This window comes from Abramis brama, assembly GCF_963993115.1.
Source record: "Abramis brama genome assembly, chromosome: 25".
Lineage (NCBI taxonomy): Eukaryota > Metazoa > Chordata > Actinopteri > Cypriniformes > Leuciscidae > Abramis > Abramis brama.
The window spans coordinates 11934687-11953294 of NC_139987.1; the positions used below are offsets into that span (position 1 = coordinate 11934687).

Below are 18608 nucleotides of genomic sequence, written 5' to 3' on the forward strand. Positions count from 1 at the left end.
ACTGATTAGTCTGATCTGTTGAAATGTACTAGTTGATGTTAATATAAAAAACATGAACTACATATGTGCACTGCTAGATTAATTGGAATACATACTAATTGCTATAACAAAATGGCATGTAAATTAAGGTTTATACATCTAAGCATTTGGTTTTGCATGTAATTGACTAACTTCTTAACTTTGAAAACTGAAAGACACACAAAATCACTCACCTTCTGTCTCATCTTTGGTCTCTGTCCAGATATGAGAATTTCAAATGGCAAAGCCTTTAAATACTGGACTCAATACCAGCAATTGCATCCTTACATTTTATTGGCTGTGGAGATCAAGAAGCTCCTCCCTCCTGTTTTACCACCCAGTTTATTTTTACACGCACTTTAAAATCATTTAAAACGTGTCACCTACTTTGTGGGCCAACAAATAAAATAAAAGCTCAACTGAAACTAAAGGTCAAAAACTTAAAAGGTAAAATGTATATTGTGTGTGTTCCCCCTTTTTATTTACAGTCTCAGTTACCAAATAGGTTTTACCAGTAAGGTTTTACAGAAACTTGTTAGAACAGATACATCTGCATTTTGTGTTGATTGATCTTATGGCATAAATCACACCATTAAGGGATCTATTATGTATATGACATGTTGTAAATCTGTTCCCTCAGGCGTGTTTTTGGTACAGGGTCGAGAAGTCATTGCTTCAGCACAACATAGTTTCAACATCTCCGCTGTCTGGTTTGAAAAATAACTCAGATGTGTGTGTTCAGGTGATGATAACATAAGCACCCCTGTCTTTAGAGACGCCACACAAAATTAAACCTTTACTCCAACAGAAACAGCTGGAGCTCTAATTTTGGACTTGAGAACAAAAAAAAAACATATCTTGAACCAAATACCTCTTGAAAATACCAAATCTTCTGAACTTTTATACTGATGATTTAAAAATTAGGTAAAAGTTTAATATGTTAATTAAGGAAAGGGGCTATAAATCACAACTATGTTTTTGCATTTCAGTTTTTTTCCCCATAATCTATTATGTTGCACATGTGGCGGCAGGAGAGAAGAAGGATCAGAACACTTGAAGGCGGAGAAAACTAGAGAGCAGTTTGCCAAACAGGTGTGATCGAAAAGAGCTGGAATCTGAGATATGCAGGAAAACAGAGGGTAGCTGATGATGATAATGATCAAATAACAGCAGGACTCAGCATCAAGCTGTTATTGCACACAGGACCTGTACGTTCAGCCTCTGGTCACTCTCATCCTCATGAGAAATAATGAAAAATGATCCCGTCAGTAAACCCTATTATTCACCCATTTTTTACATTCACCCTTCAGTGCAGTCATTCAACTATCACATGTCTGTATTTGTCAAAAGCAAGATTCAGATTTAAGTTCTGAACATTTTATCTGAAGACAAATGTAATCAACATTTACAAACACTACTGACTCAGTAGAGTAACACTATTGAGTCAGTAGTGTTTATAAATGTAGTAGGCTAGTACATTACTTGTAATAGCCTAAGTGTAATAAGTAGCCTACTACTTATTACTACTTATCAGTACTACTTATAAATGTAATAAGTACTACTTACTAAGTAGTAATGAGTAAGAACATCGAGCAAGTAAGGCACATTGCAGTGTGTTTAGTGATTTTACCTCACTGACTACTCATTCACCTATTACGCACTGTGTGCCACCTATAGACTTCAGAACCTTTCCTCTACATCAAAATACATTTATAAAAACATAAAAGAACTTAAAATCATACTTTACATTCATTTGCTGTTAATTTTGAGAGTAGCTTCAGGCGATTAGGCGTCGTTGTCGAGGAGCAGTTCATGTTCCAACTCGGTAGATGGCAATAAACGTTCCTGTCAGTCCGCGAGAGTTAACGAAGAAGAACAAACCGACTGTTTACAGTCATAAAGCTAGCAGTGATGAAACATTTGAGCAGTTAAACGGGTTAATTTGGTCCTATTTCAGAATACAAATGACGGCGGAAGAGAGAGCAGACTGATTTTTAATAATATGAAAAAGAATCGTGTGTGCTGAAGAAAATGATAAGTCAAATTTTCATCTTGTCATCAAAGGGAGATCATCTCATATATAAAGACTGTATCCTTACCACTGGCTTATTAATTTGTGAGATGTAGGCCTAATGTGTTTAACGTTACACTACAGGTCAAACGTTTGGAATAATTAAGATTTTTTAAATGTTTTCGAAAGAAGTGTTCACCAAGGCTGCATTTCAGTTGGTCTAAGCTACAGTAAAACAGTAATATTGTGAAATATTATTACAATTTAAAATATATCTATTTGAATAATATTTAAAATGTAATTTATTCCTGTGATGGAAAAGCTGAATTACTGAATTACTCCAGTCTTCAGTGTCACATGAAGAGAAACTGAGACTTCTTTCAAAAACATTAAAATAATAGAATTATTTGAATGGCAGAGTGTATCTCTCTGGCTGGTACAAAAATCACATTATATTGAAGCCCGTCCGGCCTGTAATGCTTTTAAGAGTCATATGCCAAAATCTTTAATAATTTATACATATTAGTTTTTCTTAATTCTGTGTGTCAGTTCGAGGAGAGGTCAGTAAAGACTCCATCAATGTATTCTATGAGATGGTCACAGCTCTTAGTGGGGATCAGCCTCCGGTTGTCATGGTAATGTTTGGGCATCTGATGTCTGACTAGTTGTTTTAAAAACAGAATAGCATTATTTTGACTATGTACAGTTGTTTATCTTGTTGCAGACACACAAAGATCATCATTTCATCCATGTAAGGCAGGGTGGGCTTTACTGGGTGGCGTCCACCAAGACAAACCCATCCCCCTTCACCATAATTGAGTTCCTCAACAGGTTAACAAATCTTTATTTTATCAGTTATGCCATATTATTTTTATTATTACAGCTATTTGTTACCTGTGTAGATGGCATGATGATAAGCAACTGTTTTATGTCTCTCAGATTAGCAGCTCTCACAAAGGACTACTGTGGCAGTTTGTCAGAGAAATCAGTGCGGATGAATTTTGCTCTAATTTATGAGCTGCTGGATGAGATGGTGGTAAACGTTCTCATTCTTTCTTTTTTGTTTGTACATTAAACAAATATGTCTTAAAAGCACAACAACACAATATATCCTTCCTCTATGCCTCTGATCATCAGGACTTTGGCTACATACAGACAACGTCAACTGACATACTGAAAAACTTCATCCAGACAGAAGCTGTGTCATCCAAACCCTTCAGTCTCTTTGACCTCAGTAATGTTGGTCTGGTAAGTTATTGTTGTGGTCTTTTATGGCATCTTGTTATGTTATGGCATCTTGCTATTCATTTTTTTTTTTCTCTCACATGTTTTATTTCTAAATATATTTGTGTGTTTTTTGTTTGTGTTTTTTTTTTTTTTTTTTTTTACAAATAGACTGGTCTCCATTATAATAGTTAATCTTACTTTAAAGCAGTGGTTTTCAACCTTACTTTTATTTAGGAACCAGGAGTGTCAATATATTAAATAAAATCATTAAAATCCATAGTTCAAATAACAATGTTCTTTACGATTTACACTTTTGAGTCCCAATTAATTTACATGACTTGATTCTAGGTTTTCTTTTTAATCTTTTTGTACAAATAGCCATTTCTACCCAATAAAATATTTTAGAGCTTGACAAAATGTAAAAACATTTTCGTTGATTAAAGAAAAATAAGATATACAAAAACTTAAACTCATTTTATTTCAGCTAGTTGTCAAAGCAACATTTCTCATTTTCATTTAGTTTTACTTGGAGTACTAAAATAACCTAAACTAAAATAATAATGAACAAAAACTATATAGAAATATTTTAAAAAAAACAAATACTAAATAAAATGTCATGCAACAAAATTACTAAAAGTTTAACTAAAATTAAAATGAAACTTGAAAATATGAAAATAAAACCTAATTCTAAATATGAATAAAAACTATAATAGTATCTAAATGATGCCAAAATAACACACACACAAACACACACACACACACACATATATATATATACAGTGAGGAAAATAAGTATTTGAACACCCTGCTATTTTGCAAGTTCTCCCACTTGGAAATCATGGAGGGGTCTGAAATTGTCATCGTAGGTGCATGTCCACTGTGAGAGACATAATCTAAATAAAAAGAAATCACAATATATGATTTTTTAACTATTTATTTGTATGATACAGCTGCAAATAAGTATTTGAACACCTGTCTATCAGCTAGAATTCTGATCCTCAAAGACCTGTTAGTCTGCCTTTAAAATGTCCACCTCCACTCCATTTATTATCCTAAATTAGATGCACCTGTTTGAGGTCGTTAGCTGCATAAAGACACCTGTCCACCCCATACAATCAGTAAGAATCCAACTACTAACATGGCCAAGACCAAAGAGCTGTCCAAAGACACTAGAGACAAAATTGTACACCTCCACAAGGCTGGAAAGGGCTACGGGGAAATTGCCAAGCAGCTTGGTGAAAAAAGGTCCACTGTTGGAGCAATCATTAGAAAATGGAAGAAGCTAAACATGACTGTCAATCTCCCTCGGACTGGGGCTCCATGCAAGATCTCACCTCGTGGGGTCTCAATGATCCTAAGAAAGGTGAGAAATCAGCCCAGAACTACACGGGAGGAGCTGGTCAATGACCTGAAAACAGCTGGGACCACCGTTTCCAAGGTTACTGTTGGTAATACACTAAGACGTCATGGTTTGAAATCATGCATGGCACGGAAGGTTCCCCTGCTTAAACCAGCACATGTCAAGGCCCGTCTTAAGTTTGCCAATGACCATTTGGATGATCCAGAGGAGTCATGGGAGAAAGTCATGTGGTCAGATGAGACCAACTTTTTGGTCATAATTCCACTAAACGTGTTTGGAGGAAGAAGAATGATGAGTACCATCCCAAGAACACCATCCCTACTGTGAAGCATGGGGTTGGTAGCATCATGCTTTGGGGGTGTTTTTCTGCACATGGGACAGGGCGACTGCACTGTATTAAGGAGAGGATGACCGGGGCCATGTATTGCGAGATTTTGGAGAACAACCTCCTTCCCTCAGTTAGAGCATTGAAGATGGGTCGAGGCTGGGTCTTCCAACATGACAATGACCCGAAGCACACAGCCAGGATAACCAAGGAGTGGCTCTGTAAGAAGCATATCAAGGTTCTGGCGTGGCCTAGCCAGTCTCCAGACCTAAACCCAATAGAGAATCTTTGGAGGGAGCTCAAACTCCGTGTTTCTCAGCGACAGCCCAGAAACCTGACTGATCTAGAGAAGATCTGTGTGGAGGAGTGGGCCAAAATCCCTCCTGCAGTGTGTGCAAACCTGGTGAAAAACTACAGGAAACGTTTGACCTCTGTAATTGCAAACAAAGGCTACTGTACCAAATATTAACATTGATTTTCTCAGGTGTTCAAATACTTATTTGCAGCTGTATCATACAAATAAATAGTTAAAAAATCATACATTGTGATTTCTGGATTTTTTTTTTTTTTAGATTATGTCTCTCACAGTGGACATGCACCTACGGTGACAATTTCAGACCCCTCCATGATGTCTAAGTGGGAGAACTTGCAAAATAGCAGGGTGTTCAAATACTTATTTTCCTCACTGTATATATATATAATGTTCATGACAAAAAAAAAGAAGTTATTTTTCCTTTTTGACTTTTCATTAAGAAGAAATATGATTTCAGCTTAAATCTTGATTTTTAGCTGTTTTATCATTTTAAATCTTGATTTGTCTTATTTGAATTAATGTTAAGCCACCTTGGAAGTGTGCTGAGTCCCCATAGTGGGCCCTGGCCTCTTAGTTCAGAACCACTTCTTTTTAAGGCATTGGTTATTCACCAAAATGAACCATATAACTCTTTTTAAATCTTAATAAGTAAAACATTTAAATGTTTATATTTTGTAGTTTGGGGCTGAGACGCAACAGAGTAAAGTGGCCCCTAGTGTTGCAGCGAGTCGTCCTATAATGTCCAGTCGAGGAGAGCAGGTGGGTTTTCCTTGATTCGTCAGTTTTACATGTTATCTGTGATGATCTTAGGAAATTAGTATGGAGTTTCTCTCTCTCTGGCTGCAGGGTGGAAAGAATGAGATCTTTGTGGATGTGATAGAGAGGTTGTCTGTGGTTATTGGCTCCAATGTGAGTACAACTTGAATTATGTTTTAAAATAAAACTGCTAATTACTTTCTTCACTTAAATCGCTTATCTTTTACATTTATGCTTCTTTTAAGGGAGTTCTAATGAAAGCAGATATTCAGGGAGAGATAAGAATCAAATGCTTTCTTCCAACCTGTTCAGGTGAGTTGGCTACATCTTGCGGCCCATGTTAATGCAGATTGTGAAATGATCTTCCGTTCAATGATAGTATATTTATTTTCTTCATCCTGTAGAGATGCGGATTGGACTGAATGAAGAGCTCAATATTGGAAAGTCCCAGCTGAAAGGTTGAGTATGAAACACTGATCAATACACACACCACACATATCTATCATTAATGGTGCTGGAAGTGATTTTTAAAACGCTGTTGAAAAGTGGGTCGGAATGAACACCACAACATAGTTGTAGCCAATCAGCTGTAGGGGGCGTGTCAACTCAATTCAATTCAATTTATACACTCATGATGGGTTGTAGAAAGAGAGATGGCTGAGAGACATTACAAATTAGAAAAGTCAGAGGAATATCACTGGAAAAACAAGGGTTATGATCAGGCAAGAGCTTCAGGACCCGTGTTAATATTAGAAAAGCTTTCCAGTGCTGAAGAGACCGAAGCGGGAAGGCTGGAAAACAGACACAGAGATTGCGTTGTTTCTGCTCCATACGTGAGTAAGGTTTTGCTATGTTTCTCAGAACCAAGACATGCTGTTGTTGTAATGCTAGCTATAGTAACAGGACATTTTTTAGTGTGATTGTTTGTCTAGCAACAAACTGTTGCTTGTATAGACTCTTGTACAGTACATACATTTTTGGGTCTTCCTTGTCAATCGGTATTCATCTTCGCTTTATTTTTTCCATGAAGCATTTTTTTTTGCTTCATCTCAGCTATGATAAAGAGACATCCACTTTGCATTGCATTTTGGGGGTAGTGCAATGAAGGGAAGGAAGGGTTTGTTTGGTTTGATTTCGAATATCAACAGTGTTTCGCTTACTACACCTTTAAAAGTGATTAAATCTGTTTCCTTCTATTCTTCAGGCTATAGTTCAGCTGTGCGTGTAGATGAATGCAGATTCCACCAGGCTGTTAAACTGGATGAATTTGATACTTTCAGAATATTGAAAGTTTGTCCCAGCCAAGGAGAGGTAAATTGTCGCTACACACACAGAATTGCACTTTAGTGTAATTCCTGCATGGATAGTTAGTGATGTTTTTTCCTCTTCAGCAAACAGTGATGCAGTATCAGCTGTGTGATGAGCTGCCGTGTGCACCACCATTTCAGTTATTCCCCTCTGTAGAGAAGGATTATGTCAACAGGTCTGTAAACTGATGTATATTTCATACCTAATGTATTCAATTTAAATGAATTTTAATGCAATTGCGAATTAATTTGAAGTTAATTTTAAATTAAATGACTTTAAATAAAAAATAATATAAATTTAATATTCAGTCATTTATTTTCATTGTGAGTTGGAGATTTAATTATTATTATTAAGATTTGAATTGCTCTATTTATTATAAATTAGTGACTTTGTCATATTGCATAAAAACCTCTGGAATGTGTAATTATTGCTTTAATAGATTTTCCTTTGCAGGGTGTTGATCTTTCTTAAACTTCGCTGTGATCTTCCACCTAAAAGGTTAGTCGACATGCTGCATAGTGCATATAATAAGCCATACGTTAGATGAGTGGGGAAAATGGCATAATCAATCCATCAAAATATATGAATAATAGCACACAGTTACATCACAAGTAATGTTCTTTACTTTTTTTCTGCAGTACGGCCCTTAATGTTTCCATCACCGTGCCTGTGCCTAAAGGCTCTGTAAGGTCAGATTATGCATCGCCATTATTATTAGTGTTATTCCGTTTTATGGACCATGTATAACCTCTCATGCTTCACCATCCTGTACAGCATGTCTCAGGAGCTCAGTAGTCCTGACCAGACTGCGGAACTGCAGCCGAAGAGCAAAGCCCTGCTCTGGGAGATCCCACGTTTTCCAGGAGGAGCGCAGTTGTCTGCACTGTTCAAGGTGATGTTATAATACGAATATTTGCTTGACGCAAATTGTCATCAGTCACTGATAATGCATATTCTGATCCCACAGGTGGACGTTCCTGGTCTAAGCTCTGCCTCTTTATTGGAGGTCGGCCCTGTCAGTATGTCATTCGAACTGCCCAAACAAACCTGCACGGGCCTTCAGATCCGCTTCCTCCGACTCTCTCCAACTCAGACAGGACTGTCACAACGTTGGGTTCGATATGTCACTCATTCTGACTCCTACACCATACGGATCTGACCTAACCAGATGGAACAAACATTTAATATGTACAGCACATCACTAGGCATTGAAGAAACCACTTTTTGCCTCACCCATCCACAGAAGATTATTATTATTATTATTATTTTGTTGGAAAATCAAATCATTGATAATCTATGCATAATATAAGCCCATTGGTGTATAAATATCAAATAAATGACTAAAAACTTTTAGTTTTGTTGTCATATTTTTAATTAAACTTCATGCAAAAGCAGGTATAAGAGTGTATTCATGATGATTAGAAGCTAAAAAAAAATCTAAATTATGAGATTAAATTCATAAGGCAAAATTATTAGAGTAAAAATCGGAATTAGGATGTCATATCAATGACTTTGTAAGTCAGCAATTTTGTAATTTTATTCTCATCTCATAATTATGACTTTCTCAAAATTTCTCATAACTACATAATTTCACCATTTTGTGTATTCAGTAAGACTTTTGTATCTCATAATTGACATTATATCAATTCCTATATTTTAATCTCACTTATGACTCATTATTTTGACAATTTTTTTTGTCAATTTCATATTTTTGTCATAGTTATGACCTAGTATGACTTGACTCAGAAAAGAAAACTTATTTGGCAGAAAAGGGCTTCATAGTTTCACTGTGAAAAAGTGGATGGTTTGTTTCTCTCTTCGTTTAGGCCTAAAATGCAGTCTGACATCTCATCTGTGTGCAGATCTGTCAAAATCAGTTTAAACCAGTGTGTTGTGAAACCTTTTTACTCACTTAAAAGGACTTTGTTGCACTATGCTGGAGTAAAGTTCATAAATGATCGTTCTTTCCCTTAGGATTTTGTGAAACTATGTTGGGTGGACCTCTGTCCCTCTAGGTGGGTTAGGGGGCATGCTCCCCCGCAAGAAAATGTTTTACATTTTAAGGTTTAATCCATCAATCTGGTGCACTTTGAGAGCTCAAAATTAGGACTTCAACCCATGAACTGTGCACATTGAACATAGAAAAACCATTGACTTGTACCTGGACTTTAAAGAGGGCTCAAACATCTTTTTAGTTATGAAATAGAGTCTCATGATATAGCCTTATGATATAGAGTCTACATTACATTATCACTGGTGTTTATTTATATAAGTATTCCTATGACGTAAAATACATATAGCGCCTATAAATGTACTGTTTAAATGAAAATGAAAATTTCAAAAGTATATTTTACATTATACTATAGTATAGGAAAACAATATTACAATACTTTTGTCCTAATTTCTTCACTTGCAAGAAATAAACCCTTGAGCTTTTATTTTGGAGAAAACACCAGATCACCATGCTGATCGCGTGAGCAAAGTGCGCACTAGACCTTTATGTTTAGGGAACATCATTTTTGGGAAAGGGAGAAGAGCGAGCGAGTTCGGCAAAAGGCGTCAAAAGCAACTTTAAAACACACTGTAGATATTTAGTGGTGTGCGTCTTTGTTTTTGACAAAAAGACAGGCACTAAGTGCAAATATACGCTTCGTTATCGGAAATGTAAAAAAAAAAGAAAAGGATTTTCCTTGTGTTATCAAAGCTTGGAAGTACCTCACCATTCTTACTGCTGTATATTTTAGTTTGGGAAAACATATATTGTGTGACTATACTAAATTTACCATAAGCATATAATTAATCTTTTTTTTTTTTCTCAATACAAATAAATAGATATGATTAATAAGTATAATTCAATAAGTATATTAATAGATAAATAAATAATGCATTTCTTTACTGTGATTCTGAGTCGTGTATCTACTGCTGCAACTCACGTGACCCGCCCGTAGCTCCGCCCACCGCCAGGGAGTGATTGAACACCTACAGGAGCTTCTGTTTACACTCTGTGCCATAGCTGTGTTTTCCTCTACAAATTCCCACAGCCAATTCCTCCCTCATTATGGGGGACAAGGCAGGCACCCGGTGAGTATTTTTTAAAGCCTCAGGCATAAAAAAAATATTTTGTGATCATTATTATTGTTCAAAATATGAAGCGAACAGTAGGAAAGCTAATACTAGCTGGATTGTAAATGGACGTGGTTGGATAACCTGTCTGAGCATGATGGAGAAACAGCACCTAATATGCACGTTTATTATATTAAAAATGTTCAATCTTCATAATTTTGTTAGAAATGTTTTTTAAGCATTTCCAAAGTCTTCATTAGAAGTCAGTTCATCCTTTAGCACGCATGTGGCATAGCCAGGCAGCTAACAACAGCTGCTCATGTAAGGTCTATGCAGTATTCTCAGAATTATTTCATGAAAAAACAGTATTATTAGTATTGTCAAGCATGATCGTAGTATTACTGGACTTTGCGAGCAAGCAAACAAGTTCTCCCATTATGCCATTTGTTGCTCTCCACCATTTGTTTGCTCTCTTGGTTCTTGCCATCTGCTTCACTTTAAAAGGCTACTTTCCACCTATTTGTACAAAACGATCAACTCTGATAATGTCTGTGATTATCCATGCATACATTTTTGTTTTTCTAAAGGGTATTCAAAAAGTCCAGTCCTAACTGCAAGGTAAAACCTTTCTCTATCACACTATCACAGTTTTGGTTTCCACAAGCTGTAGTTACAACCCTGTCTGTTTTCACAGCTTACAGTATACCTGGGGAAAAGAGATTTTGTGGATCATCTTGATCATGTAGACCCCGTTGGTCAGTGACTTAACATACAAAGTTGTATTTAAATGTATAAGTAAAGGTATTAAAGTTCACTGAGATAAACCATATTGTCCTTCTGCTACAGATGGTGTGATCCTGATCGAACCCGAATATCTCAAAGAAAGAAAAGGTGAGCCGGAAAGCATCTTTGGCTTTGCTGTTTGGTATGAATGTAAATTTAATTGACACTGAAATTACAATTCTGTGTAATAATAAGCCAATAATTATTTGCATGTCATGGCCGGTAACTGATAAATCGAAGATAGTAAAATTCTATATTGTTTTGTCTAAATAATAAAAACCTAAAAATTAAAATCAATAAATTTGTGCTTCAAATGAATTTTTAGCATCTCAAACATAAAGTACAGTATGACAGATGAAATTTGTTGTCTAAAGTATTCATTTAGTAGTGTTTTTAAAGATTTAAGTGAGCATTAGATGACGGCAAAGGTAATCTATATGTAAGTATAGGGAAATGAGTGTGCACAACTAAATTATATGATACTGATATATTGTGCATCCCAGCTGTTTAGTTTTCCAGTTAAGTTTGTAAAGTCAATCTCATAAAGAATGTTTTTCCATACTTATCTCGTGTTGCTTCACATCAAATGCAAATGATGTCCCACTTGTGGTTTTTCTGTAATAATCCCTAATACTTTATTCGATCCTTCTTCCAGTGTTTGTGACTTTAACCTGTGCTTTCCGGTATGGCCGCGAGGACCTTGACGTTTTAGGGCTCTCCTTCCGGAAAGACCTTTACATCTTCACTTTTCAAGCCTATCCTCCTATTCCAGAGGAATCCAAGCCCCACAGCCGTCTGCAGGAGAGACTTTTGAAGAAACTGGGCCAGAATGCTTATCCTTTCCATTTCACTGTGAGTTTCTCCCTGCCTTTAAGAACTCAGGCTATTACTGCAGTTTATATTTGTTAGAGATGTCCGAGATATATTAATAACATATTAATTTATATTATTACATGGCTTGGTTGAATTCCAATGTAGAATGTGGTCTGTTATTTCTTGATAACAGACCGCTGCGAAGTATAACACACCGTTGCCATGAAAAACAGAGCGTTGCTACGGACGCGGAACGGACTATTTTCTTTAGCGGAAGCAATACAATCGTTTTTAAATCAATAAACTCCTTTTTTAAATCAATATTTTGTGTCAAATTATTGATTTATTTTGTAGGTAACCATGTAATAAGCGTGATAATGTATCGCGAGGCGGTTGTTATAGCGAATAACAACCCCTTCAGGCTGATTCAAGACCCCTCCGCTTCGCGTCACGGTCTAGTTCAGCCTGTCGGGGTTGTTATTCGCTATAACAACCGCCTCGCTATACATTATCCCTTACTTATATTATAGATATATTATTAATTAATAATTTAATAACACTGTTAAGTGTTATACTTATTAGCAAGTATTATACATATTTTTTTACATACTGTTAAGATACATACAATCTTAGTTAATGTTAATTTTAACATCTACAAATACAATATTAGGATCAGTCGTTGTATCTGTGGTAATATTAATAATGCACTGAACTAAAATAAACATGAACATTTTTATTAACTAACATTATCAAAGGTTAATGAATGCTGTAAAAATAAATTGCTCATTGTTTGTTCATGTTAGTTAATGCATTAACTAATGTTAACAAATTAGACCTTATTGTAAAGTGTTAGTATTGGCCATTTATCAGTAATCAGCTGTAACATTAAGATAATTATGGCTTTGTTTCAGCTGGTAATTTTAATATTGGTACAGCTCTCCTAAATAGGAAGTATTTGATCAGAGGCTGTGTGAAATATATTTTTCTGTTTTCCAGATACCTCAAAACTTGCCATGTTCAGTTACCCTGCAGCCCGGGCCTGAGGACACAGGAAAGGTATTATCACTTATACACAGCTCCTTTTAACGCAACAAACTCCATCTAACACCTTCAGATTTGCCACCCAATTTTGCACACATCCTGTTTGTGTAGCTCGTTTGTGTAGGAAAAACTCTTCCTTTGTTTACCTCCGTCTTTCTCGCTCCAGGCCTGTGGGGTGGATTTTGAGATCAGGGCTTTCTGTGCCAAATCAATGGAAGACAAGAATCACAAAAGGTTTCCTTCCTTTTTTGACCCATTTTCATTTGTTTTTAATGGAAGCATTTGTTTCTCACAATTGCTCATTTGTCCCGACTTTTTTTCTTACAATTGCGAATTTACAACTCACAATAGCAAGGTATGAATTCGTACTTGCAAATTTATAACTTGTTTCCTCAGAATTAAACGTTTTTTTTATTTTTTTATTCTTAGTTTGTCTCGCAATTGTTTTTTTGTTTCATTGTGAATTCTTATCTTACATTTCAGACTTTTTGTTCACAATTGCAAGTTTATAACTCGTAATTGCAGGGTATAAATTACTTTTAATTTTTGCAATTTTTTTGGAATTCTTAGTTTACATCTCGCAATTGTTTTTTTTCTCTCTTCTGCCACGGAATAAAATAAAAAAGGTAATTGTGACTTTTTATCACAGTTGAGAGTTTATAACTCATAATTGCAAGGTATAAATTCATATTTGCGAGTTTACATCTTGAAATCCTAATTTTTTCCTCACAACTGTAAGTTTACTTCTCAGAATTTTGAGTTTACACTTCGCAATTTTGACTTTTTTCTTCAGAAGTTTGATTTTACATCTTACAGTTCTGTTTTTTCTTCTTCTGCCATTGAATAACAAAATTAAAAAGGTCAATTGCGACTTTTTATCTCACAGTTCTGACTTTTTTCCGCTTAATTGCGAGTTTATATCTTGTGGCGGAAACAAGCTTCCATAGTTTTCAGTGTAAATCATTTTAGAAAAGAAAAGTTTAGATTTTATTTGAATATTATTATTTCTTCCACAACAGGAATTCGGTGCGACTAGTGATTCGTAAAGTCCAGTACGCCCCTGAGAAACCCGGCCCACAGCCGATGGTGGAGACGACGAGGAGTTTCCTCATGTCAGACCGGTCTTTACACCTAGAGGCTTCATTAGATAAAGAGGTAACACTGTTTTACACAGATCAGTGCTAGTTAGAAATAATTAACCTGTAATTAACCTCTATCTTCTCACACAGCTGTATTATCACGGAGAACCCATCAGTGTCAACGTCCATGTTACCAATAATTCAACCAAGACTGTCAAAAGGGTTAAAATATCAGGTGAGTCACAGCCATCAGCCCATCTATGGTTTTTTTTACTTTGACATGTTTCATATCAGTCTCATCATCTATGATCTGTTTACATATTATTACTGTACTATTTGCATTTGTGTCTCTACAGTACGACAGTATGCTGATATCTGTCTCTTCAGTACAGCGCAGTACAAATGTCCAGTGGCTCATATAGAGGCAGAGTAAGCATATTTTATTTAGACTGTATAGATGTTGGTGTTTTGAAATGATTATCTGAACTTTTAGTTGTCATTTATTCAAGATTTTATGATTAAGATGTCATTGGGATAACAAATCTGCCCAAAAGTGACATGACAAAAACATGTCTGTTTGCTGACTTTCTAATGATGTGTACATGGGTAAAAATGTCTATCCGTGTTCTGCAGCGATCAAGTGGCATCCAGCTCTACATTCTGTAAAGTGTACACGCTCACACCCACTCTCAACAACAATCGAGAGAAGAGAGGGCTGGCGCTGGATGGAAAACTCAAACATGAGGACACCAACCTGGCGTCCAGTACTATGTGAGTATTACTGTACTTAACCATCTCATTTTACCCATATGCTCACTGACTGGCTACTATGAAAAAAAGGTATAAAACTTATTTATTTTTTCGTATAAAATTGTAATGTTGTAGAATTACAAACATGCAACATGTTATTAACATATACAGACATATGTGCAAACCAAATGTTCACAAAATGAAAAGTTTCCTAAATTCTAAAGTAAATGAGAGGTAAGAAATCAAGTTGGGTTATAAGTCTACTCTATACTACCATTCAAAAGATTTTAAAAATGTTATTATTATTCTCACAAGACTGTATTTATTTAATCAGAAATACAATAAAAACAGTAATATTGTGAAATATTATTACTATTTAAAATAATTTTTAATTATTTTAAAATGCATTTTGTTCCTGTGATGGCACTGAAATGTATTTTGTTCCTGAAAAATGTCACATGATCCTTCAGAAATCATTCTAATATTCTGATTTGCTGCTCAAGAAACATTTATTTTTCTCATCCGTGTAGAAAATATGCTTAATGTTTTTGTGAAAACCGTGATCCTTTTTTATTCAGGATTATTTGATTAATAGAAAGTGCTAAAGAACAGCATTTATTTGAATTTTTTGTACCATTATAAATGTCTTACTGTCACTTTTGATCAATTTAATGCATCTTTGCAGAATAAAATTTGTTCTTCAAAAAAAAAAAAAAAAATCTTTCTGACCTTAAACCTTTGAACAGTAGTGTACATGAAATCACATGACCCTATTCACTTTCTTAATGCACTTTTCTGATCTTTATACAATTCATCAGTCCGTTATTTCAAGAAAGTAGGTTTCGTGTTGACTTGAATTCTTTTTAGGATTGAGTCGACTGACTGATTCTGTTTGTGTGTTTGACTGCAGTGTGAAGGATGTGAGTAATAAGGAAGTTCTGGGTGTCCTGGTGTCCTATCGGGTCAAAGTCAAACTGGTGGTCTCTCGTGGAGGGTGAGTCATGTGTCACACCTGCTTCCTCTCTACAGTCACACACTGAGGAGCAGTTTTGATTGGTCTGTTAGTCCTCCACACAAAGACCGTCACATGTTGCTGCTGTTTTAGAAATAATAATAATAATAATCAATCAGTTTTTATCTCGCATGTAGTTGTATGATTAGTGTAGGTTGACTAGTTTATCTATAATTTTCTTGGTTTTGATATTTTCAGCGGAGGTGCTTTAATTAGCTTAAAACTCTCTTCTAGGATGCCGTGCGAGCTTTATATTCCCTCCCTGATCTCTCGCCTCTCTGTGCTGCTTCGTTCTGGTTATTGAAACATTTTGTCACTCTCCCATTGTTTTATGTATCTCTCTCTGTCTGTTTCCTTCCCCTCCATCTGTCTGTCACGTCAGGCTTTTAAGCAGCTTGCTGGAGAGGTAAATACATCCATTGTGCATTCTGATGGCTTGCTGTAGTGTCTCTAGGTTTGCCATTAAAAAGGAGATCTGCATGGTGTTCAATGTTCTGCTCAACTTGACCCTGGTGTTTCCTGTCTGATTTCGATAGTTCGAGCACTAATCTCAACACACACATGACACGCCATGAATGGATGAATCTCACTAAGAAATGTCTAGGTCATATTTTACCTTTAAATCCAAAGAACTACATGTTGTAATGTAAATAGCCTATTTTGGGCCACTGATGAACCTATATTACACTGATCCTGTGTAGAATCAATATTATTTTGTTTACTAAAATAAGCTAATTAAATTTTGTAAGGTACTTTACAAATGTTTTTAATATTTGAATCTAATATTTGTTTTATTATTATTATTTATATGATAAAACCCCTTCACATGATGATAACTGGATGAAATGTTAAGCATGGCAAATTGTGCAACTTTCCCCTTGAGGATTAGAGTATTGACATTTTCAATGGAAGTGAATGTGGCTTAATTGTCATGAAAATGTTAGAGTCCAAAAAAAACAAAATCGTTTGGGGTCGGTAAGATTTTTTAAAAATGTTTTAAAAGGTTCTTGCGCTCAAGACTGCATTTATTTGATCAAAAATACAGTAAAAGCTGTAATATTGTGACATATTAGTACCATTTAAAATGAGTGGTTTCTATTTTAATATATTTTAAAATTCAGTTTTATTCCTGTGATGGCAAAGTTGAATTTTCAGCATCATTAATCCAGTCTTCAGTGTCACATGATCCTTCAGAATATTTTTTTCATGATTTTTGAACAGCATCTAATTGAAATAGAAATATTTTGTAACACTTTATCAAATTTATGCATCCATGCTGAATAAAAGCATTTTTTTCTTTCCAAACGAGTATGTATGTATACATACATACAAGCACATTACATATTAGTTTTGATTTTGTAGTGAAATATGGCCCAGTCAGTTCTTGAGAGATTTGCTCTCTTAAGAGCTCTTCCACGCCTCAAGTATTTCAAATAATGGCTTTGTTGGTTTTGCTTTATCTCTCTTTCATTCAGGGATGTTTCCGTGGAACTGCCTTTTGTCTTAATGCATCCAAAACCTACAGACTACACCCTTTTCCAGTCAAACTCTGGTTTGTGTCAAACACAAAACACCACATTGATTGCACTGAACTAGGTTGTGTGTAACTGTCAAAGTAATAACACCTTCATTAATCATTTAATAATAATACTCTTTTTGTTTAACAGCTGCTCCAATGTTGGATCCACCGATTGACACCAACTTGATAGTGTTTGACACAAAGTAAGCAAGAATTTTTAATATCAATATCAAACTTAATGATCAGATTTCCCTCTCGTTTTAAGCTTTGTTTTTCCATGTGACTCTTTCTAGCAGCAGTTTAACCCCAGATGACGACATCGTATTTGAGGACTTTGCTCGCTTGCGGTTAAAAGGAATAATCGACAAGGAGGAGGACTGCTGAATTTTTATCATCTCATTCACCAAGAACAGAAGCGCTTCACATCAAATCTCATTTCTTGTCTCCCTAAGGGTGTAACATAGAAATAATTATTTTCATCTCATTACGATTCAAACAGTATTTGGACATTTAACTGGGGCAAAAAAGTGGAGAAAAGTAAATTACTTATTAATATACCTGTCTAAAGCTAAGGAGGGAATTCCAGGGAATTTCATACCTTTTTGAATAAGCATGTGATAATTATACTCTATTGTGCCAACTGTTATGTTATGAACAGCAAGCTAATCTGTAAAGATGGCTAAATTGCTCCATATTTATTCCTTTACAAAGACCGTCTTGATTTTCCTGTGATCTGTGTACAATAATAACCCCTGTGCATCACACCAAGATGTGCACGGGCCATGCATGTCTCTCTGTGCTGCTGTGAGGATCATATGCGATTGAGCAAATATTGTCTTTCTGCAGGTTGTAAATATATGAAAGTGCTGCTTTTAATTTGTTGGGCTGTTGCATTTGGTTAAAAAAAGAAACAGCTAATGGATGTATAGAGATTTAACATCCCTCAGGAGAAAGGAAATGTGTTGTTTTAACAGTTTTCATAATCACAGGATACACTGATTGCCATTTTCTTTTAAATCTGTTTTTTTTATTTAATTTTTTTAATAAAACAAATAAAATACAAAATGGCTGTGTTATTAAATTTGGGGTATTAAGAGTAAGCTTTATTACTAACTTTTGAATTCAGCATTTTGCTAAGAAAATGCTCTCACACTGCAAAAGATGATTTTCTTATGGTTTTCCAGCACAAAATGAAGCGAGTTTGTTTAAAGCAAGAAAAAACATCTGCCA

General features: G+C 35.3%; 2 protein-coding genes across 5 annotated transcripts; both read left to right on the plus strand.

Annotated features, from left to right (window-relative positions):
* Positions 1–1868: 1868 nt before the first annotated feature.
* Positions 1869–8671, plus strand: ap4m1 (adaptor related protein complex 4 subunit mu 1). The gene is made up of 15 exons (XM_084103684.1): positions 1869–2107; positions 2579–2664; positions 2754–2860; positions 2969–3065; positions 3167–3277; positions 5933–6013; positions 6101–6163; positions 6256–6322; positions 6415–6468; positions 7215–7321; positions 7402–7493; positions 7772–7816; positions 7957–8007; positions 8093–8210; positions 8286–8671. Exons 1-15 carry the CDS (start codon positions 2050–2052, stop codon positions 8475–8477), a joined length of 1329 nt encoding a protein of 442 aa, XP_083959810.1. The 5' UTR covers positions 1869–2049; the 3' UTR covers positions 8478–8671.
* Positions 8672–9772: 1101 nt separating this feature from the next.
* On the plus strand, positions 9773–18590 carry arrb2a (arrestin, beta 2a). 4 transcript variants are annotated; one of them, XM_084105153.1, is made up of 16 exons: positions 9773–10399; positions 10969–10999; positions 11076–11136; positions 11228–11272; positions 11820–12016; positions 12974–13033; positions 13185–13252; positions 14038–14173; positions 14248–14332; positions 14454–14526; positions 14731–14868; positions 15758–15841; positions 16242–16265; positions 17335–17411; positions 17527–17581; positions 17672–18590. In XM_084105153.1, exons 1-16 carry the CDS (start codon positions 10377–10379, stop codon positions 17760–17762), a joined length of 1248 nt encoding a protein of 415 aa, XP_083961279.1. In that variant the 5' UTR covers positions 9773–10376; the 3' UTR covers positions 17763–18590. The 4 variants fall into 4 exon arrangements, with proteins under 4 accessions (XP_083961279.1, XP_083961280.1, XP_083961282.1 ...); XM_084105154.1 differs by having other exon boundaries at positions 10251–10399; positions 17675–18420; XM_084105156.1 differs by lacking the exon at positions 16242–16265 and having other exon boundaries at positions 10251–10399; positions 17675–18420.
* Positions 18591–18608: the final 18 nt, after the last annotated feature.